Raw genomic sequence first — 22852 nt, forward strand, 5'->3', positions numbered from 1 at the left:
ATTCGTTATTATTCGTTTTAATAAATTTCTCTATAATCAACAACAATTGAAGGTAACCTCGTAGACACTTTGAAAATTCCATTACTTCGAACAGGTCCGATCCCTACAACGTCTCCAGCGCAGTGGCGTAGCTAGGGGGGAGCGGCAGGGGCGGGCCGCCCCGGGTGTCACCCGTTTAGGGGTGACACCCGAGCCCGACTATGACCATCAGATGTAGTTCTTTCTACCTATAATAAATCGTAAATCTGTGGGAGACAGATAATTATAATATCCTACCACAAGCATAATAGATTGATATTTAAAAACATAACAATGTGCACACTGTCAATCGGTCAGGGATTCCCCCAAAATTTAATACCCCGTTCGCGCATAAAAAACGCTGGTCAGGGGATTCCCTCGATATAGAGCTATCACTTGTATTGTGGATTGGGCAATTTCTTTTGTTTCCGTCCGCATTCATTTCAATATTCTTTTACTGAAACTGAAACCAGATTAAACAATCCTGGTATTTTAACGATAGAACATGAAGCAACACAAAGTATAAATTTTAAATTTTGAAGACGTGATTTCGGACTTCGCAAGTGTCAAAGCTAGAAGGAAGAAATTTTAATATTTAGCATTATAATATTTTTTTCACATAATGTACTTATATTTGTAATACTCGTATTTTAATAAAACATAAATGATTATGACTTATTTTTATTTTACAAGTTTTGATTGAGTTTTGGGGTGACATCTACAAAATCCGCCCCGGGTGCCACCTATGCTAGCTACGCCACTGCTCCAGCGAGACTGTTTTTATTCTCTGCCCTCGCCTCTATTTATACCAAACGACACTCATTGTTGAATTGTGTTGACTACACTTGCTCAGGTGACTACGCAGGTGGTTATGCAGGTGACACCTGCTAACTGTAACTTACTTATTAATTATTGATTATTAAAACAATAGGAATTGCGCTGATAAATATTAATCGAAGTTTTTTTTTAACTTAACAGATCCACTTCAATAGTATTAAAGTCAAAATAAAAGGACGTTCACGGTTTTACAATCACGGTTTTTTAATAAATAGTAAAATTAAAACTTATAATTAAAATAAATTTAAAACTTAACTCAATGGCACTTGTGCTTTCATAGTTTTAGAAAGTATTGCTATAACAATCTAATGTATTAAAATTGTACTGAGAGTATTTTTTTAATGTTTAATGACAAAGAATCAATGCGCCTTCTAAAGGCCACCAACACTAAAGAGTTCGAATACCAAAAAAATATCGAAAATAATATAATTTCTTGTAATAATTTTAATAACCCTAATTCTTTTACATATTATTTTTTAAAGTCGTCCATTATAATAATACGTTTTATAAAAAACCACTATTTTTGTTTATATTTCAATTAATACTCATATTTTTTGTGCAATAAAGAAAATGACATTTATATCTTCATTCGTGTAACACCAGAATTATTATCTACATTTGACACTGACATCTCGACAGCTTAAGCCTTAAGCTCGATGCTTTGTGCATCAATTCGTACATTTAGTTTCACATTTTAAATGAAATATATCGTATTATAAATGAAATTGTACATTTTGAGATTTTAAACATGTTAGAAATATGTCAGTCTTGCTTAAAAGCAGACGATAGCGTTCATCCGATGTCCGCTGAAGACGTAAAAAATTATTATTTCGCAACAAAGGCACGATTTTATTGTTTCCTATTTTTTAATATAGAATGGCTAAAAAAATGTATGTGTATTAAGTGTTACGTGCGTGTTTTAGGTTCAGACCTCACTGAGTTCGTGTATTTGTACGTACTGTGAATGTTTATTGAGAAAATTGACGAAATTTATAAGACAATGCATAAGATCCGAGAAATTGTTGCGGACTGAACACAAACAGGTTTAACGAAATTAAATGTCTGTCAAAAAACATGCATGATCTATAATTATTGCATTAAATTAACTATATTGAAAAAAAAACTATTATTCTAGTATTTGCATACCAAGTATATCATTTTGTTTAGTAAAAAGTCTAATTGCACATGTACAAATGTGCAATTTAAACATATTATTTAATACTTTTTTTTTCATAATAATCGTCGAATTTCCAATAGAATAAGTAACAGGAATATTTACTAACATCAGAGAAAATATTCTTAACATAGATATTTGGCACAGAAGATATAAACATTGTCATAAATTAAGATAATAAAGTAATTACTTTAAATTGCAGATTAGTTCATTGCCGTCTGCAGTACAACTTTCTATTTCCGACACAAAAAACTATTATCTCGGACCCGAAGAGGTTGTTGCTGGTATCAAAGACGAGGGTAGTTTCATCGAGGAGGACGACATACCTCTTGTATTCCTGAACGAACATTATGCCTGCGAGGATGATGATATAGAGGTAGCTAATTTTATTATATTTATAAAAAATGAGACTAAACCCTCTCAGCATTCAATGGATTCAGTGTGTGGGTGCCGGGTCCGTAGGATATCACTAAAACCTTAGAGTATTTATTAATAGAAAATATTTCAGGTCTTATCATTATTAGTTATTGGTATTATAAGATCTTACTGTCCCGATACCATGGTTGATTTTATATAATTCCTAGTACAACGTCTGGATATCAGGATATGTTCGGTCAATTGAACAAGAATGCTATTAACAAAGAATAGTGTTGATAGACTGTGACATTTTTGTTATCTGTGTGAGCTATTAAGTGGTATACAGGTGCATTGCAAAAAGTATAATGTCCATTAAAACCTTTTTTAATAAAATTAAGAAGAATGTTTGAAATGTAGTCCAAAAGGAGCTTTGTTCTAGAATGTCATTTGAATTTGAATCACTACTCACTTGATAACGGTCGCTGCAGAGTAACGGAAACGGGGGATTATTTAGTTTTAAAATATAATAAACTAGTTTTTGCCCGCGACTTCGTCCGCATTAATTTCAGAATTAGTAATATATAGCTTTTAGTCGCGACTTCGTCCGCATTATATAGTTTTTTTTGTATAGTAGTATAAAAAAACCTGAGCTGTACTTTTTTGTACGTATGTTTGAATTGAATCATACTGAGTGTGATTGTCATAGGTTAGGTTAATACATTTTAAGTATAATATAGGTTACTGCAATACATTTTTATATACGATGTTTTCTGTTTTTCCTTCCTTGGCCAGAAAAGTAATTTTTCCCATGGGAATGCGTTGTTTTACCGCGGTCAAAAGTAGCCTATGTCCTTTCTCGGGTATAAAATATCTCCATACCGAATTTCATGCAAATCGGTTCAGTAGTTTAGGCATGATTGAGTAACAAACAGACAGAGTTACTTTCGCATTTGTAATATTAGTATGGATTAAGGGGAAACGATCCGAGAATATTAGATCTCATTAATATAAGACCTTCATGTTTGAATTTGAATTTTTACTAAACTTACGTATATCAGTAGTTGTCGAACCTTTGCCGTTTATCTTAAAAATATCCTAGGGTCAGTCGGATGTCAAGTCGGAGAAAGATGATTATAAGACCGCAGAAAGAAAAAAGATAAAGAAAGATGTGAAAGAAGGATTTTCATCGCGTATGGTGACTGAGACCGAGGAGTACGTCGTCATTAAATTGACTAAGGAACAGGTAAGTTGTTGGTGAGCGTTTGAGGGTATGTTGCAAATTTCAGTTGACGTATGCGCATGGCTGTGTAATTATCTTGAAAGAAATGTTAGGTGACCTTTGAAATTATTGCTGCCTATCCAACAATTAGCTTTGAGAATTAGTCTGTCTTCTATTTTGTGTTGTGTCAAACTCTGGACTTCCATAGACTATATTTCGATAACTCCTCTTTAGTCTATAGTTTTTGGCGAGTGAGAAGTCTTGTTTATTGAGCTAAATTTGTCACTAGTTTTTAGCGTTTTCACTAAGAATGCTTGACCTATGTATTTTTACGACTTTTCTGTTAAATTCTTTACCTTTCCGAGACTGACTCCCGACTTATTGTACGGGTGGCTGACGAATCAATTTGTTCCTCTTTTGCACCCGGTGTTATGTATGGGCGTCAGCTATGATAACCTGTGTACTGGAAGTTTGGTGTTTATTACGTATGCTTATATCGTCTAAATTTTCTTTATTTATTCGTGATTAGCTTCATCAAATTACGGACCAAATATTGAACTCTAGAAGGCATGCGCGTGAAGTGATCTTGCGCATGTGACAGTGTGTCCCATCACAACCTCAGTAATTGCATAGTCGTGGATAGCATTTTCGCATATGGCTATGCCCTCAATGTACCTATATTTTCGTAATTTTTGATGTTTTTTCATCAGATTTTAGAGGAAATGCATCAACAGTCGATGACAGAGAAGTACAAAGTGCTTCCATACAAGTGCGACAAGTGTGTCCGCGGTTTTAACTTCGAGGACGTTTTACGGAAGCACATGGAGAAACACGATTCTGTGAGATTTCTGTTACATTTCACTTATAATTTCATTGTATTTATTGAATTTTTCATGCTTGGGCCTTGGGTTATAATAACTTAACTCGTGGTTCGAAATTGATGTTGGCAAAAGGTTTTTTAATTTAATTAATATATATATATATATATTGTATATATTAATTGATTTGTTTCTAGAAAAATGGACCATTCCAATGCGAACTGTGCACCCAATACTGTCCAACGAAGGTTTCATTGAGGGGACATTTGAAGTCGCATTCAACAAGGTTGGCATCAAGCGATATCATTGGCCGGTCGAGCTTCTAGAAATAATCCACCAATAGCGTCACTCCTATCGTGACGCGTGTCAAAACTTTATATAAACTCAGTTATCCTATTGGTAGTTCCTTTCACACCTTACAAATTAACCAATGAGCTGGCTTTGCTTGTAATTCTTATTTTTTTTAAGTCAAATAAGTCATTCAAACGTTTCAGGTATAAATGTAAATTGTGCGGTATCGTGCGCTTGTCGCGACAGCACGTTTTGGAACATTACTCACTAGAACACACACACACAGCCACCGTATACAAATGTCCGCAATGCGAACACACAACTAAGTGAGTATTTTTATTATATATATATATTAAAATATTAAATTTTAATATACTATTATGCCCAAACTTTGTCCAAACTATTGCGTATCTAGTTATAAAAAGCACAGTCCGTCCGCTCTTGACATTCTAAATCAGTTAAGCATTCGTGACGTCTGCGGAGACGGTTCCTCGTCATATATATATAACATTCTTTTTATTTAACTAAAATAAAATAATTAAAGTAAGCTTTTATTGCAAAATTTACAATGTTAAATTTTACTTGGACATAGACCTTCTCTGAACATTTCTACCTACCCCCATCCTTCCAATTCTCATCTATTTTGGTCTAGCAGCCCTTTATAAGCGCTCCACTCCTATTTCTATGACTGTGACACGAGTTTCTGATACTGATTTTCTCCATTTCTTTTTCCTCTTACTATAAGTCCCATCCATTGTCATATTCATGTATTAGTTACTATCCCTGTATCTTAATGAATAGTAAATTCAGTTATTATCTTAATATTTTCCAATCTTACTCTATCTCGTCTTGTTGGTTCAAAAATAACTATTCTGGTTACTGACAGAAAAAACTAAGACCAATGATATGCCAAAACTTGGCCTAAATTGCAAAAAATGTTGTCTCCAACAACTAGTCAATGCATTTTTTGAAATCATCGTCTTCGTTTTTGGTTTGCCGTTTGTACTTTAGATACATGTACTCATGCATGCATGCACGTTTGTATGCAGTAAGCGAACAGCCATGCAGCGTCACGTGCGACTCCACTCGAAATGCGAGCCGGTCAAGTGTGATCTGTGTGGAAAAACTTACAAGAGCAAAGAATCTCTCAGAATACACATAATGTAAGTCAGTTCCTAGTTATATTATAAAGGAAACGTATATGTGTGTATTTTCGTTACTCCCTAACCCACAAACTACTGAATGTATTGTACTATAACTATACAATAATATATATCATACATTAATAGCACATAGTATATAATGTATCCTTCAGTCCGTGTAGCCCCGGGAACAGTTCATGACAGTCCTATTGTGTGAAGTAACGCGACACGCGATAGATGGCGCTGACGGTTGGCTCACATATTCATTGCCTTTGAACGGATTCTTATGAAAGTCAAGTCTTCTATTTACGCATAACAATATTATATGCGATATATACATCAGAAACAACAGCGCCGAATTAAGGTCGTACGACAGATATTTTTCTATTATTCCTAAACCAAACATCACATTTTAATAAGCAAGTAGACATCTAAAAAGCTATAAGACGATACAGAGTAAAATAAAGTAGGATTATAAGAAAAAACACGTAGGTCTGATAGCTCAGTGGTTAAAATGACGGTATATATATATGGGATTCGAGTCCACGTGGGTACATTGAGCGTTCTTTTGGAAGGCGTCACGACGAGCAGAAGCTGCATCAGTGCGAGTTCTGCAGCAGCAGCTTCGTGTACGCGGCGCAGTTAAGGAAACACATACGCTCGGTGCACGAGAATAAGGACTATTATTGCGTGGAATGTGACATAATGTTTAAATCCATGGTGAGTTGTGGACTGTATTGTAATGGATCTTCTTGTGTCCTGTCTTTATTTCTAAATGTACCCTACATGTATACGTGGGGGCGGTAGTATGTTTGTTACTCTACCGCGCGAGAAGTACTGAGCGGATTTCGATGGGATTTCGCAATAATATAGCTGGCATGCGAGAGTGAGATATAGGATATAATTTGTCACGATATTAAATATCGCAACAGTTGTAATGTGCATGTAATTAAATCAATATAGACGTGCCTGTCGGTTGATTGACATATACAAATTTTGTAACACTATACAAAAACTAACTTCACATAAATGTTCATTAATGTTATGTCAAAGCGATTTACGCACTCGTCCGTTGACTTCCACACTCGTAATTTTAAAATTCACTTTTTTTTTTACTGGAATATAGATTTATTTTATGAATCATTACTTGACCATTCTTTTTTTTATCACAGGATAACTTGAAGCAACATTTGCAAAGAGCAAAACGACATAGAGATTCTTCGTCATACAAGTGAGTATATATATATGTTACGAGTTAGTGTTTTGTTATCAACATAAACGTGCTATTCAATAGAGAACGCGAATATTCCCGTCATTATGATCGCAGGTGATGTCGTTTGTGTCGCTTGTATGCAGCTTCTCGAGACTCAAACCGACCTCGGCCCTTCATACACGGCGATCATATTACTAGGACATACCAAAACATTCTCGTTGACATTTCAACTTGTTTACAAACATTAACAATAGCAATGTTCTAGTAAACGTAGAGCTAATAGCTACGTCTACTCGTCACGAGGTGGCGCTGCTCAATGTCGAGAACATTCTATGATATTCGCTGTCATATGAGAAAAATACTTCAAATTCCCTGTTTATAGTTCTTGTGGGTAGATACATGTTTCCAACCTGCGGTTTGTATACACTACATACGGAGCGTTCCACGTTGGTCGCCAACCTACGTTAATACTATGTGAGAAGTTACGAATGGAAATACTGTTAACGCCGCGTACGTAGTGACTTACAAACTCGGAGTAAGGATACTGGAATAACACGCCTCACTGTTGATTACAAATTACCTCATTGTACATCATATTGTTAAATTTAAGTTAATTTTTGCTTACTTAAATTAATTAATTAATAATTAAAAAAAAAAAAACTATCACCGTTCACAAATTTTAACAAATTCCTTCCATTTAATTATTATTTAAAATGTATATATAATATTATTTCTCACCTCGCTAAATCGAGGATTCCAAAAACTGTATTTAACATAAAAATATTTCATACAGCCCGTTAAGATTATTTGTCTACTGGCAACACAGCATCGGGAGCCGTATTTATTATCTATCGCTCCACAATACTAGGACATCAAATTTGATCTTTAATTGTCACATCTAATTAAAATCAAATATTAATAAAACTAAAAGTCCGTGGAGTCGTTCCGCGCGGAAGAAGTGTAACTTAGTAATGTGGAAGTAAAAATAGGGAGGTGTAGTAATTCATATTTAAGTGATTTTTTGTGTTAAGGCAAACTTTAGTAACATTACTTACAAGCTACAATTGATTACCCGCATGCGTTCGAGGGCCACGCATTACTTCTTTCTCTTTTTATCCCCCCCTCATCCTAGTTGCGTTAAACCTTTAATGCAACCTTGTAAGAGGTCACATAAGATGTTAAACTTCAAAAAAAACTTCTTTATATATCCTCTACAGTCCATAACCAGATCTACCCTACAAAAACGGCGTATTCTTTATCGTTATGACAGGAACCACTATCTTATAGAGGTGATCTCTGAAGGGGAGACCGTCACCCAGGAGTATGAAGACCAGCCACCATTAGGATGACTTCATTTTGATAATGATAATGTGATAACAATTTTGACATTTTCAAAATGGAGAGATTCTAATCGTGCTAATCTCGCTACGGAACGAAGACGGGGGAAGGACATCTATCACGAGCGTATATCGCATTTATTATACATATATATATACAGGGTTACAGGACAATAATGTTAGTTTCTTTAAGGGTGTATGCTTGCAGTATTTCTACCTGTTTTGTCTATGATAGAGCCTACCCTAAACTCAATCATTTTCGAGATATTCGATATTAGAACGCACACTTTTAAATTTGTTCATACAATCCGTATTAATTGCTTTATATATATATGTTTTATGACTTCAATAACCGAAATTCTGTATATATATATATATATTCGCAGATACACGTGCCCTCAATGCCCAGAGAGATTTATCTCCCAATCAACGCTAGCCACTCATAGGACAAACGCACACGGAGCGGCCAAGAGCGAGAGCTGTTCCGTGTGCGCCAGGAAGTACAGCAGCCTGGAGGCGCTAAGGTGGCATACACGGAGGTGTCACACTACCGAACATACCAGGATAAAGTGTGACGTCTGCGATAGGAGCTTCTCGGTGAGTTATATATATATATATATATATATATATATATATATATATATATATAGTGGTGAGTTATATATATATATATATATATATATAGTGGCGAGTTATATATATAGATATATAGTGCTAGTTGCACTATGTGTAACTCAAGTACGGCTGTACGGATTTTGATTGAACTATCAACTCGGTTTTCAGAAAAATAACAGCGGATTACTTCGATTTAAAATCCATTTTTAATGTCGACCTTTCAGTATCACACGTGGTCACTAACTACCCACACGTCCAACGTCAGTGACGCCAGCCGCTCACAAATGACAAGCGTCACTCTGACATTTGACGTTACAAAACATGTTTGTTATTAATAATCTATGGAATCGATTTTTAAAATCAATAATCGATTCTCACATGATTGTCAATTGATATTTTTTACTTTTCATTGAATTCTATCGAAAGATAGCTAACTCACTCAAATCCTAAATCTTAATATTCGCTGCCCTTAAGATGGAACAGAGTTCGTTCAAACCATCCATGTCTAATTCCGATACTAAAGCGGACTAAATTCCTTGCAAAAACTAGTGTATATATGTATATATATAATGTACACATAAATTATTCTGTTCCGCGTGTAGCGAGCCTACGTCCTCCGTGTGCACATGCGCACACACACAGGGGAACGCCCGCACATGTGTGAGTGTGGTGCGACCTTCACGCAGGCCGCGGGTCTTAGAGCTCATGTGGTGGCGAAGCATAAAGTAAGAATATATATATATATATATATATATAACGAAAAATATTTTTTTTAAATATCATAGATAAACACCAAATATTGTTATCTGTGGTTCATTTTAATGTTGTGTGACGTATAACGAAACTGTTGCCAGGAAGAGAACTTGTAAAGTATTTTGATTGTGATATCGGAATCGACATGTAAGTTACTAGCTTTAAATGTCGTTTCTATTCTTACAGGCTAGTGTTGTAAACTTTTTGCTGTGGACCTAACACAGATCGTAACACTCGCAGACATAACAATAAAATCTTTTCTAATAGAGACACTCATTAATCTTTTAAGTCATTGTGTCATCCAAATCACTACATTATAACTTATATATATACACTGTACGTGTGTATGTCATTACTGGTTCACATTCACAAACCGCCCCAACAGATGGCGCTGTCTGTATGGAGGTTATTTAACACGAAAAGCCCGCGACGCAGGTCACTATATGTACTGTCTTAACACCCTGTATACATCCCTCTGAGCGCTAAACTGATGTTTGCGAACGGAGTCGCGAGCTAAAACTAGCATATATTTTACATTGCATTACACATTAACTGCAACATAATTATACTGAGAGCTTGAAATTTAAATATAATATTAATTGCGATTTAAATTACCTTTACTTTTTTTCAGAAATAAAAGAGCTGTCAAAAGTTGTCACCGTGACAGGAAGGATGGATAGACAAAATAAATTGAATATGATTTTATTAAGTTTTTTTATTTACATAAATAATTTAATCCAAAATATACGAAACATTTTTATTTTTTCAGATTATTCTCTAGTTTCTCCTCGAACACAACTGTTCAAGGTTATCTGCATTTAGACATGTATAAAGAAAAGAAAAAATATTCTATGCTTAATGTATTTTGAATACCATTCACTATTCATTAAAATGAAATTATAAAAAAACACCAATTTTTTTTTTTTATTGGTAATAGAATAAATATATAATTTGAGGGGTGACAAATTTTATGTTAAATTGACGAAAAAATCGATATGTACATTATGAGAAACAACGTGAGAATCGATATTTTACCAGCGATATCGATAATCGGCTGTATAGACGGGTCCCTTGCTATTCTTTTGAAGATTTTTTTTTTAAAGTTTAAACATTTTGACATGTCAACAATAACAGCTCGTAACCTATAATTTTTTTACATATTTAATTAATCTAACTTTCATAGTTAATTCATTTGAACGAATAATTCTGTGAAATTAAAAAAAATCGGTACATTGTAAAGCTATTGGATTTATATATTGTGAGTGTTTTGTGTCGTATGAGTGTAGTTGAAAAAGGTTTTATATGATGTCACATTAGCAAAATGCCAAATGCGGACATTATTAACGCATATTTTTTAATTTCCTATATCGCTACATCCTAAACATGTGTAGCTCATTAACTCGCAAGGAATGTTATATCAAAGATATCAATAATTACGCTAGATTCAAAATAACTTTGCCGTCATGGCATCTGTGTGAATAAAACATGTATTTTAACAGTAAATAGTATATTTATATTCTTATTCAGCACTTCACATCAACAAATTCACTCAAATACAAATTTATCACATTATACTTATACAATGTACAATAACTTGCCGCCAAAATTGTACATTTTTTGCTACTATAATTCTCATTGTTTTTAATTTAAGGGGGTAAAATAAAGAGTATATATATACACACACACACATATATATATGTATATATATATGTATATATATATATATATATATTATACGTTATAAGCCCCTCATACATTTCCGTTTCTCCAATACAATCATATATTTCAGAGCGCTGGCTATAACATATCTCAGCTCGTGGAACTTGCTCACACTCAGTCTACATGTGTGTGTTTGTCCGTCTGTCAGTTTAAACAGCAATATGACTTTTGTATCTCTGTACATGATTCTCTTCGCTTGTTCCCTGTCCGCATCCTCCGAGGATATGTTTGATTGACTGGAAAATATATGTAAATATTATATATAATAGTCACAGGCAACAGTTATGATCATGTTATTTAACAAATTTTAAGTACTTATAGATTTTTTAGTGAACACACATTTAATTTGAACCGATCCTTTAAATTCCCGATCGCACCCGAAGTGACGTCACAGCGATGACGTTTGGTTGGTTTACTTTTACGCGGGAAAGTATTTGTTAACGCGACTTTTTTGTTTGTAAATTGAATTTAGGTTATTTAAGATGTTATGGCTTAAAATAATAATTTAATAAGATTTTACTAGGGTTCCGTAGCTAAATTACAAAAAAAAAATTTTTTTTTTCAGCTAACCTATACGTGATGGGTGTCTATGGATAGGGCTTTAAAAAAGACATTGAGGTTCCTAAAACCATTTTTCGTCAAAATCAATTTTATTTGTTATTCAGAAGTACTGGCTGTATAAGACTTCTAAATATATATATAATATATTATATTATCTGTTTACCTCAAAGACACATCTATTTTCCATTTGAGACTCACAATGCTCGGTTTGACTGTGAGGTGTTTGGGCATGTTCTCATATATTAAATCGGAACACAATAGTGATGACAGTTCATGAGCACAGTCGGCAGAAAATCTGGAAGAAACATGTTAATATATATATATATAAATATGTTAATACATATATATATATATATATAAATATATATTAACAGAAGCAAGATTCGAATCTGTAACCTCAAGAACACAGTGTAAAGCCACTCTAACAAATGGGCTATTGGCTCAATATAATTTAAAAATTATTTTTCTTACAATTAATTCCTTCATATAATTTTGTATAATGAGAATATTATGTCTTATCCACCAGTATTTATCCCACTTTATTATGAATGCGAAAATTTTCGTTGATGTATGGATTTTTTTTTTGGTTTTCGGATAAAAACTATTGAACCGAATTTGATGAAACTATACATTAATAGCACATAGTATATAATGTGTCCTTCAGTCCGTGTAGCCCCGAGAACAGTTCATGACAGTCCTATTGTGTGAAGTAACGCGACACTGACGATAGATGGCGCTGACGGTTGGTTAACTAATCTATGTATTAAAATATTCAGACATTTCAATTTAAAACTAATGCGGACAAAGTCGGGAACAAAAACTACAATAATCATAACATTACAGTGAATATTTTGACATAATTAATTAACAAAAAAATTTATCTCATCTAAATTTCAGTACCTCAAACTCTCGAGGAATGCCTGCAGGTCACTTTTATTCCAGGGTCCTTTGATCGCTGATCTGTGACGAGAAACATGCCTGACTACGGCCCTCACTGCGGCAAACTTGTTGACATTCATGAGGTTTGATATCCGACTGTCAGGTTTTCCTTCAAGTTCTTTGACGGCCACTGGAATATAAATTAATTGCTCATTTCAAATTTAGCTAGATAGACAGAGTAAATTTGTACTCGGTATAAGTGGGAGAGAGAGGTATAACAGCTAAATCTCTCTACAACCTACTGACAGACTTGGGCCTATGTAAATTAACATCGGTTCAGTCTTAGAACATACTTCAAAGGCAGCCCTAGTAGGTTAGTGTCAAATTTGATTAGGCAGAGAGGAGCTTGGACGGTGGAGGAGAGCGTTTAACTTTTAGATATGGGCCCTTAAACCTACACCTGGGTCGCAAGTCCCGGGCACTGTTGAAGCTATTCACCCTGAATGGAGGGACCCGCACCAGGATGGTGAATCCATGGATTGATGAGAGGTTTCATCTCAACAACTTACATATAGCGACAGATATATATATACTTTACATACATATATAATAAAATAAAAAAATCTTTGTTTGAAATTATCTTCAGATTTTATCTTTGCAGATCAGAAATATGAGATGGAGAACGAAGATTTTAACTGTCATTTCAGACTGAAGTGACTTGTTGTGATACATCTTTAAATATCTGGCCTAGTCTAGACTTTAAATCTATGTTGAACATTGATTTAAACTGATCTGATTTTTCACCTAGATCAGCGTTTCCCAAAGTGGGCAATAACACCCTCTCTGGGCGCTGCAGGCCGAAAGGGGCCAGTAAGAGACTCAGAAAAGAATGGGGCCGTTATGTAGAATCCTGGGTGATTTGTAATTTCATTTAGCTAACATAAGTTATAGTGTTTATTCATTAGATGAAAAGATGGGTGCTAAAAAATAATTTATTCTCAAAGTGGGCGGAAGATGAAATAATTTTGGGAAGCCCTGAGTTACATTATGCGTTACTAATAGTTTTACACATAGATATAGTAACATAACGATTAGGATCATCAATTAATGTGTTATTATGGTGCACATATTAATTAAAAATGAGTATTTTAACTCAAAATGTTCATGTCCGACGGACAATATCCATCTGGCTCAGAATGGAATAACCTGGAGAGTAGTGGTGGCGGGAGCTACCATCTATGATCATGTCCCCCAGCCAAGAGGACACAATGTTAGATATAAAATTATATTTCAAACATCAAGAAATATCTTTTTAGCAGTTAAATTTCTTATATATAACCCTCATTCATATTTTCAAACAATATATATTGATATAATACTGAATGAGGGAATGCATATAATACAGATATGCTTCTATTAAATCGCCAAAGTAAGATGAAAATCTTTAAAATATATATGTCGTTCAGTGCTTAGTTAACAGGATAAATAAATATAACAAATAGTAGTTTAAAAAATATCAAACTTACAAGCGACAAACGGTTTGATTTCTTTCATTTGTATTTCTGGTGTTATATACGAAACCGAAATCCATTGTGACGAGGACTCCGTTAGTAATTCTAGCTGTTGAGACATAACTAATAGTTATTCCTTTTGTTTAATATAATAAGGCCTTCATCCGTGAGTCCGTGATCCAAAGACGTGCACAGTATATTCTGCCAATGTCGTGTAGAATGGAGGAGATACGATCCGGGATTAATTTAGGAATGAAATGAAATTTAACAGTATTGACTAAAGTCACAATTAGGAACTACATATGTTGGTAGATCTAAAACAACACAAATTCAATTAAATAATTTTTCTTTAATACATTAATTGAAATAAACAAACTTTTCTTAACTGTCAAAATAAATGACATCTACTAGGGTCGACGACTTAACATAAATAAAACTAGAATCCATTTTTTAAGTCCAAATGTATCAAAATATCAATTATAGTTTTATGTAATATATAAAAATAATTAGTTATAATCAAAACTAATTTTAATTAAATTATTGTTTATTATTAATATTAGAGAAATATAATTTATAATCTATGGCAGTGATGACTATGGCGTCATTATATCATCTGTCGCTGTTTGGTTACTCGTAACTCTCGTTGTTCAGGTCGGATACGAATAGCGTTTTGTATTAAGTTATATTCAAAGAAATAATTACATATATATAGTGATAACAATTTCACAGTGATTGATAACTGACTTAAAGTTTTTTTTTTAAACTTGGCATTATTTGTATAATATGGCGGCAGTACAAGGCGCTCCTAATAAACAATGGCCCGCCAGACCCGGTGTGCAACATCAAAACAGTCAGAATGCAAGTGTAACATTAAACAGAACGATAAATCTCTACCCGCTAACAAATTACACATTTGGAACGAAAGAACCACTGTTTGAAAAAGATGCTTCCGTACCAGCTAGGTTCCAGAGAATGAGAGAGGAATTCGCGAAAATTGGCATGCGAAGGTGCAGAAATACAGTTATAATATTATAAATTCATTTATACAGTAAAGTGTACACTACGAACTTACTCAAGAGATGAGTTTTCGGCTCCACATTAGGCGGGGCGTCCGATTGACCCTGGCGTGGTGTAACACATACATAATTTACTTATTACAGGCTTTTTCATAAAATAAATATCTTCTTCAATATTCCTATTGTATTACAGAAACTGCTAATTAATGCTTATAATGCTATAAACTTAATTTTATGATAGATTTGTAACGATTTTCATAATAAAGTAATGGATTCTGTTAAGTAAAACGAATAGAGGAATAACTCATACACCATTCACTTTTAATATTTCAGTATTAAAATTTATTACCGATAAATATTATGCTTGTTTTAAACTGCACCTATTCCAGGGATGTCACTTCCATAAATAACCTATAGTCATTATTTGTTGAGACATTAACATCTTTCTATATTACGCCAACCCTATTACACATCTCATGCTCTGTATAATTCCAGGTCCGTCGAAGGTGTCCTCCTCGTTCATGAACACGGCTTACCTCATGTGTTACTTCTTCAGTTAGGAACGGCATTCTTCAAACTTCCCGGCGGAGAGCTGAATCCCGGAGAGGTAAGTTCACATAGACCAGGTATACGGTACATAATAATTAAGTATGTCTCAAAAGCCAGAATTACCGACGGTGTCCACAGCACAAACGATTTTCATTTCATATGTGACATCGGAAATACAAATGACAGAAATCATACCGTTTGCAGCTTTTAAGTTTGGTAATTTTTAAACCAATCTCTGATGTAATTAATAACAGTATAACAATGTCCTCGATTTAACAAATTTTTCATAATCCCCTTATATATATAGTCTATATATATAAGGGGATCTTCTTCCTGGCAATTCATCCCAGCATCAGCCAGGGTCTGCCTTCCTGCTCAAATTCCTCTACCTTGCACAGTCTAAAAGGAATGTAATATATATAAGGGGATATATATATAAAGGGATATATAGCAATATCTATGAGGGGATATATATATAAAGGGATATATAGCAATATCTATGAGGGGATATATATATAAAGGGATATATAGCAATATCTATGAGGGGATATATATATAAAGGGATATATAGCAATATCCATGAGGGGATATATATATAAAGGGATATATAGCAATATCTATGAGGGGATATATATATAAAGGGATATATAGCAATATCTATGAGGGGATATATATATAAAGGGATATATAGCAATATCTATGAGGGGATATATATATAAAGGTATATATAGCAATATCTATTTTCCACATATATGGTTAATATGATATTTACTAGACATCATAGAAAAAATTCTGGTCTATGTCCTATCATAATACCTCGAGTACATCACTGCAAAGTTTCATCACAATTGGCTCAATGCTTTCCGAGTGTAAGTGAAACAAACGTACGGACATCCTCACAAATGTTCGCATTCGTAATAATAGGATTCACTACTGTCTGTCTATCTGTTCTGGATTATCTCGGAAACGGCTGTAACGATTATGATGTTACTTATACTAGCAGACAAGTGACGTAATATGTAAGTTAGGCTGCTTTTAATATAGTAATTTTATTTATATAAATTATAAAAACAATTGCTCATTATCCGAGTGGATGAAGTCGGGGTCAAGCTAGTATATATATATATATATATATAATGAGGTATTTCTTAGTCTCACCTTAAATCTTATGAACATTTTTATGTCTTAAAATGAATTTAAATACATTTAGACCATTTCAAGGTAATTCATGAAAATCTTCACATCACAGTAATTAAGTTACCGAACACAAAACTGCAAACCTTCAGTACATAGTATGTCACTCATGGTAAAAGCAAAAATTATATTCTCTGTGTGCACTAGCTAAATTGAAATATGTGATAAGAAAAATAATTTTGACGGGATAAAGCTATGAGTGAAGCAAAAATAATTAAATTAATATTTTCTACAGAACTTTAATAATTAATAATCTGTTGTGTAATAATTATCAGGATGAGATCGAGGGCCTGAAGAGACTTCTGACAGAGACCCTCGGACGGCAGGACGGTGTCAAGCAGGAATGGCTCATAGAAGACACCATCGGTAAATATGCATACAACTTTTACCAGCAAATAATATATCTTGTCTGCCCGTGCTCATGGCCGCTGTAGATCAGTGGTTCTCAAACTTATTTTGCATCCTACCCACTTTGAGAACAAATTATTTCTCAGTAAATTTTGTAACCCACTGAAAAAACACTAACTTATCCTAGCTAAATGTTATTACAAATCACTCGGTTCCCTCACGATGCCCCTTTATTGTCTGTCTCCTAGCTCTTTAGGCCTACAGCGCCCACAACTAGGCATTAGCGCCCCACTTGGGCATAATATATATATATATATATATATGTATTTAGACACCATTGACGGACGGTGAAGGAAAACATCGTGAGGAAACCTGGTCTGGTTTCCTCATGATGTTTTCCTTCATTTATACTTTCAAATTATAAGTTTGAAATCGCCAACCCGTCTTGAGCTAGCATGGTGATTAATGCTCTAACCTTCTCCATGTGAGAAGAAGTCTTGCTCAGCAGTGGGCTCCAATAGGCTGATGATGATATACAGCTGAGATGGTAAAGTGACTGAGACCCGATATTCCCGAGGTTACAGATACGATACCAACTCACGTTTATAAAAAAAATAATTTTTATATAAAGAAATATAGGAGAATATTAATTTTTATGTATGAGCTATTAGTTATTGTTTGCGATTTCGATCGCCACGCCCTCAGAATTAGGTTCAGAGGAAAGTGTATAGCATGTTAAAATATTATACGTGAGCCGACCGTCAGCGCCATCTATCGCGTGTCGCGTTACTTCACACTACATCTATCATGAAGCGTTCCCGGGGCTACACGGACTGCAGGACACATTATATACTATGTGCTATTAATGTATGAGTTATATTATTGCAAAGTTACATCAAAATCTCTACAGCAGTTAAGTGAAAGTGGAAACATGTCCATATAAAATCATCCATCTTCGTCAACATTATTTAATTTTAATAGGCGTTTAAAGACTTTTTTTTTTCCAATCGCCAGGCAACTGGTGGAGGCCCAACTTCGAGCCGCCCCAATATCCTTATATACCGCCCCACATCACCAAACCGAAGGAGCACAAGCGCTTGTTCCTCGTGCAGCTTCAAGACAGGGCGCTGTTCGCTGTCCCCAAGAACTACAAACTAGTCGCGGCGCCTCTGTTTGAGTTGTATGACAATGCACAAGGCTACGGACCTATTATATCATCGTTGTCACAGAGCCTGTGCAGATTTAACTTTACTTATATGTAATATATATATATATATATTGCACACACACAAACATATATATATATGTGTGATTTGGGTCGGTTTGTAAATTACATATTTATATGAATTTAACATGTCATAGTGTTATATAATTTAAATTGATTCAATGCTTGGACGAACACAAAAAAAAAAACATTTTTACATAACAATCAAGGGAGTAATTTTAATTCATTATTCCGAGCAACACCAAGACACACACACACACACATATAAATATATATATATACACACACACAAACAGACCCAAAAAAGATATCTGATGTGACGGGGAACCAGCCCATAGGTGGAGTAATCTTAATTCTACATATAAGCAACCAATAGAATAAGTATGTGCGACGTGAAAAACATTGTGTTTTATTTTTGTACCTCAAGAAAGAAGACTGTCTTAGCATTAAGGTTATATGTAAGTGTAGCTAATGTCCCGCTGTGATGTGTATAATGTATAATTGGTGCTCATATTGTATAATAATGTATATATTATACTATAATAATCCCCCCTATTACACGGTATATTTGTTCCGCGTTATAGGAAAACGCGTTGTACGAAAATTCTCGTAAAACGCGCTCGTATGACCTCGTATAATGCGTTATATACAAATGATTCACGTTTAACTTTTCTTGTTAAAGAGGGTTTAAATCGAATATTAAGGAAAAACTATGTTATGAACGAAATATATGCGTTTTATTAAAATCAAACCAAGAACATTTGGGAATCCCCGTGTTATATGGGGGAAAACACGTGTTATACGAGGGACATGAAAACGCGTTATAAGAGTACCGTGTTATAGGGGGGATTACTGTATAAAGAATTAAATTAATCTCAGTGTATACATTGTGCTAAACCGGCGATGTCTGTGTTGTAAAAAATAATTTTGAGTGTATAGTATTATATGTTTTGCTTATGCTCTAGATGGTTATCAGAACAAACAAAAAAATCCCCGACGTAATCAAATAATGACATATATATATAAATGTGAGAATTAATTGTATGGGCATTATTTTATCGAATAGCTGAGTTTAAAAAAATCATATGTATATAATGATATATTTTATTTTTTGTATATATATATATATATATATATATATATATATTTGCCCAGTATATTAACTATGTTTTGATGTGTTGAGTAGTTTTTAGGTATTTATTTGTAACCAGTAGCGACATCTAGTGACAATTGATGGTATTTAAGTGTTTTAGATTGTACTTACGATTCATGTCCAATAGATGTCGTGGCGGGTATGCCGTTAAGGTAAGCAAGGAATATGGTATATAAGAAATGGTCGTAAGACCTAGTTGGGATGTGGATCTTAATGCTGGGCGCCAGAAACCTGGAATGATAGGAGATTGTATGGGACTCGTTAGGTTTTTGGTGTGCTGGGAATAGATTACATCAAGAGTTGCTTGTATTACAGGAAGTTTGATGAGGCAGAGGAATTAGTAGGTTAGTGTGGTATGATTGTTACGAGAACATATTAAAGGTACGACATATAAGGGGGGTAATGAATGTGTAAGATAAGACGAACCGAGAATAGTTTGGAAGGATGCTGCGAGTTATTATACGGATCGGAGTGCCGTGGGGTCAGGTATGTTGGTAGACGTGTGGAAGAGCAGCACGTGTTGCGGAGATCACGAGCCAATGAGGAAATGACAGCAACAACGATGAAGTACGTTTATTTAGGTTAAAATTACGTTCAGTTTAGAATTTTCTCGAAGACTTTGGGCAAGGAAGTGGCGGAGAGATGATCTAAGTTGTGGGTAAGATGAAAGTAAAGGAGCGTGGTTATGTCTTTCAAGTGTCCTAGTAATGTCTTGTATTGTTTAAATAAATTTAATATCAATGGATGGAAAACTAGTTGAATGACTGACTCTGGTGGATGAAAGCTGATGATGGATATCAAATACCCACGAGGGGAGCTGGTCCACAAGATTGTGCTGTTTCTATTGTTAGTTAGTTGAATTAAACCAGGCAAATGCATTTTCAACTGCTGGAGAGTGTACATCAAGAAAAAAAAAAACACAAAATAAGTAAGACCTCAAACATAAATTGAATCTGATCAAAGGTAATATGAAAATTTGGGAAGTTCTAGAAGGACTATAGACCATGGACCCACAGGAAGGGGATTGTGATGTGGGTCACCTGAAGCGATACGTACAGAGCAAGTTTGAACAACAGCGGTGTCATAAAACGTCCCGCTTTTCGGAGTAGCCGATACTAATGTTGGTGAAAGTTTTTCCGATAAACTATAGTCTATAGGTAGGAAGCCATGATATGTTGAGTTTACCTGATATAAACCTCCAGCCAAGTTAAGCCAACATTGTTCTGATGTCATTACATTTCCCAGAACTGTAGTGAGAATTTGTCAGAATGAGTTTAGTAGCATTCTTTATCATTTGATATGTGAATAGCTTTTTTTAAGCATGAGTAATATTAATCTGGAAGCCATCATTATAAAAGCGGTTGGCAAGAGATTTCAGAACACAATCAAGTTATAATATCTGGTGCAGTGAAATTAATTCAATAGTTTACCCAATAGATGGCGTTGGGTATGTGTATCTTGGGAAGTGTTTAATTCTACTTTCACAAGGTGGTGTTAGCGACAAGATTCCCTACTGCAAGTAAATTTTGACAGATTTACGGTTAGTTGACTCGATTCGTATAGAATATGCACTACGTTTAATATATTTTCTTCAATAAAGATGAAAATGTAAGCGGCGTCTGAAAATGTTGCTAGTGTTTGTGGTCCTCACGCTGTTATAGCCAATCACCAGTTATTTTATTTCTTGGGGTCAGTTAAGGTCATTTCGATGACTAAGATGCGCGAACCACTGTGACAGTGGCGGCGATAGGCGTCGGCGTATACTACGGCCTATATAATTTTCTCATTGTTTTCGATATGAACGCTTTCGAGCTTTTATTAATATACGTTTGTTTTATATATTCCATTGGTTTTAGAAGAAAATGTAACCATTTTCCATTTTTCTGTCCGAAAACTGATGTTGAAATTTTTTTTAACTTAGTCGAATTGTATATATATATTAGTTTGCATACATGACAAAAAGTACAAAGACTACCACTTACACCTTAAAATGCTAGTTATTTACGAAATATTCAGAGCAAAAGAAACGAAGGCCATCTTTCATTTCCATGTTTTTTTTTTTCAAATTTTTTAATCTACCTTCATTCTAACATCAAGCTCCCACTTAACCCTGTTCTACGACAAACATGACTTAAGTCGTTGGACCATCAACCCAAGGAATTGCGTAACTAAAATTTAATCCTTTATTACACTGATGCGATAAAATGTATAAGGGATCAAAGCTATATCGGTTATAGTTCTAGTCATTCATGAAAATATATACAGCCTATACAAAATGTCCTTGACCCTGTCCAATAAACAAAAAATGGTATCTACCCTGTATTTTTGTTGACGGGGGAGATTTTGGGTAAGACTGCCCCGTGAGGGACATGACCGCGCCATGTGAGGTGACTACCCACTAAAACCCCTCCATGTTCTCTTGCGCTATTGGGGACAGGGAAATGTTGAGGCCATTACGACCAAGGATCTTTACCCAAGCTTGTGTATCATAGTACAAAAGCCTAAGCAAACTCAATATAAACTAATTATGTAAGGTGGCAACCGGAGGTTCCGGAAAACTACGAAACTTACTTATATGTATATTATAATAAGAATTACATATTAAAACTCATAACCTATACCTAAGACTATGACCGCCCCGATGTTAGGATGGCAATGCCATTCCGTAGCTTGTGTGGTATCAGGAATCTTCTGGTTCACACGGCCTGGAGTTGGTTCCGCGGAGTCAGCGGCGTCACTCGTTATATGATATTTTATACATACAACGATGTTGCCCCGGTGTTGTTCATTTATTTTATAATATGTGCGCGTACGTAACAAACACAACAACAATACTTTTTCAATGACAAATTCGTGTTTGAACAAGCGACGTCTTGGACGACGAATCTAAAACATCCTTCATAAAACTTCGGGCTGGAACCTA

General features: G+C 34.5%; 3 protein-coding genes across 3 annotated transcripts; 2 read left to right on the plus strand and 1 right to left on the minus strand.

Annotated features, from left to right (window-relative positions):
- The first annotated feature begins 1603 nt into the window (after positions 1–1603).
- On the plus strand, positions 1604–10479 carry LOC116778532 (zinc finger protein 54-like). The gene is made up of 13 exons (XM_061525734.1): positions 1604–1669; positions 1779–1898; positions 2232–2405; positions 3486–3629; positions 4316–4444; positions 4621–4709; positions 4918–5040; positions 5764–5877; positions 6432–6576; positions 7029–7087; positions 8793–9003; positions 9624–9746; positions 10406–10479. The coding sequence occupies exons 1-13, from the start codon at positions 1604–1606 to the stop codon at positions 10409–10411; spliced, it is 1503 nt and encodes a 500-aa protein (XP_061381718.1). The 3' UTR covers positions 10412–10479.
- A 989-nt stretch (positions 10480–11468) lies between these two features.
- On the minus strand, positions 11469–14839 carry LOC116778276 (COMM domain-containing protein 5-like). Its single transcript, XM_061525905.1, has 4 exons — positions 14460–14839; positions 12955–13123; positions 12218–12349; positions 11469–11729 (listed from the first exon to the last, which is right to left on the minus strand). Exons 1-4 carry the CDS (start codon positions 14563–14565, stop codon positions 11513–11515), a joined length of 624 nt encoding a protein of 207 aa, XP_061381889.1. The 5' UTR covers positions 14566–14839; the 3' UTR covers positions 11469–11512.
- A 216-nt stretch (positions 14840–15055) lies between these two features.
- On the plus strand, positions 15056–21972 carry LOC116778525 (cleavage and polyadenylation specificity factor subunit 5). The gene is made up of 4 exons (XM_032672551.2): positions 15056–15451; positions 15956–16067; positions 17479–17569; positions 18566–21972. The coding sequence occupies exons 1-4, from the start codon at positions 15228–15230 to the stop codon at positions 18811–18813; spliced, it is 675 nt and encodes a 224-aa protein (XP_032528442.1). The 5' UTR covers positions 15056–15227; the 3' UTR covers positions 18814–21972.
- The last annotated feature ends 880 nt before the right edge of the window (positions 21973–22852 follow it).

This window comes from Danaus plexippus, chromosome 31 (genome assembly GCF_018135715.1).
Source record: "Danaus plexippus chromosome 31, MEX_DaPlex, whole genome shotgun sequence".
Lineage (NCBI taxonomy): Eukaryota > Metazoa > Arthropoda > Insecta > Lepidoptera > Nymphalidae > Danaus > Danaus plexippus.

What these genes read in the sequence shown, in the direction of transcription:
- LOC116778276 (XM_061525905.1), bottom strand. Translation starts at nt 14,565, where the DNA reads ATGTCTCAACAGCTAGAATTACTAACGGAGTCCTCGTCACAATGGATT. An exon ending in AATCAAACCGTTTGTCGCTT is followed by an intron (nt 13,124 to 14,459) that starts GTAAGTTTGATA and finishes TTTATATTCCAG; the next exon opens with TGGCCGTCAAAGAACTTGAA. An exon ending in AAAATAGATGTGTCTTTGAG is followed by an intron (nt 11,730 to 12,217) that starts GTAAACAGATAA and finishes TATATTTTCCAG; the next exon opens with TCAATCAAACATATCCTCGG.
- LOC116778525 (XM_032672551.2), top strand. Translation starts at nt 15,228, where the DNA reads ATGGCGGCAGTACAAGGCGCTCCTAATAAACAATGGCCCGCCAGACCC. An exon ending in GAGAGCTGAATCCCGGAGAG is followed by an intron (nt 16,068 to 17,478) that starts GTAAGTTCACAT and finishes AATAATTATCAG; the next exon opens with GATGAGATCGAGGGCCTGAA. An exon ending in GCTCATAGAAGACACCATCG is followed by an intron (nt 17,570 to 18,565) that starts GTAAATATGCAT and finishes TCCAATCGCCAG; the next exon opens with GCAACTGGTGGAGGCCCAAC.
- LOC116778532 (XM_061525734.1), top strand. Translation starts at nt 1,604, where the DNA reads ATGTTAGAAATATGTCAGTCTTGCTTAAAAGCAGACGATAGCGTTCAT. An exon ending in TTGAAGTCGCATTCAACAAG is followed by an intron (nt 4,710 to 4,917) that starts GTTGGCATCAAG and finishes CAAACGTTTCAG; the next exon opens with GTATAAATGTAAATTGTGCG. An exon ending in ACATAATGTTTAAATCCATG is followed by an intron (nt 6,577 to 7,028) that starts GTGAGTTGTGGA and finishes TTTTTATCACAG; the next exon opens with GATAACTTGAAGCAACATTT.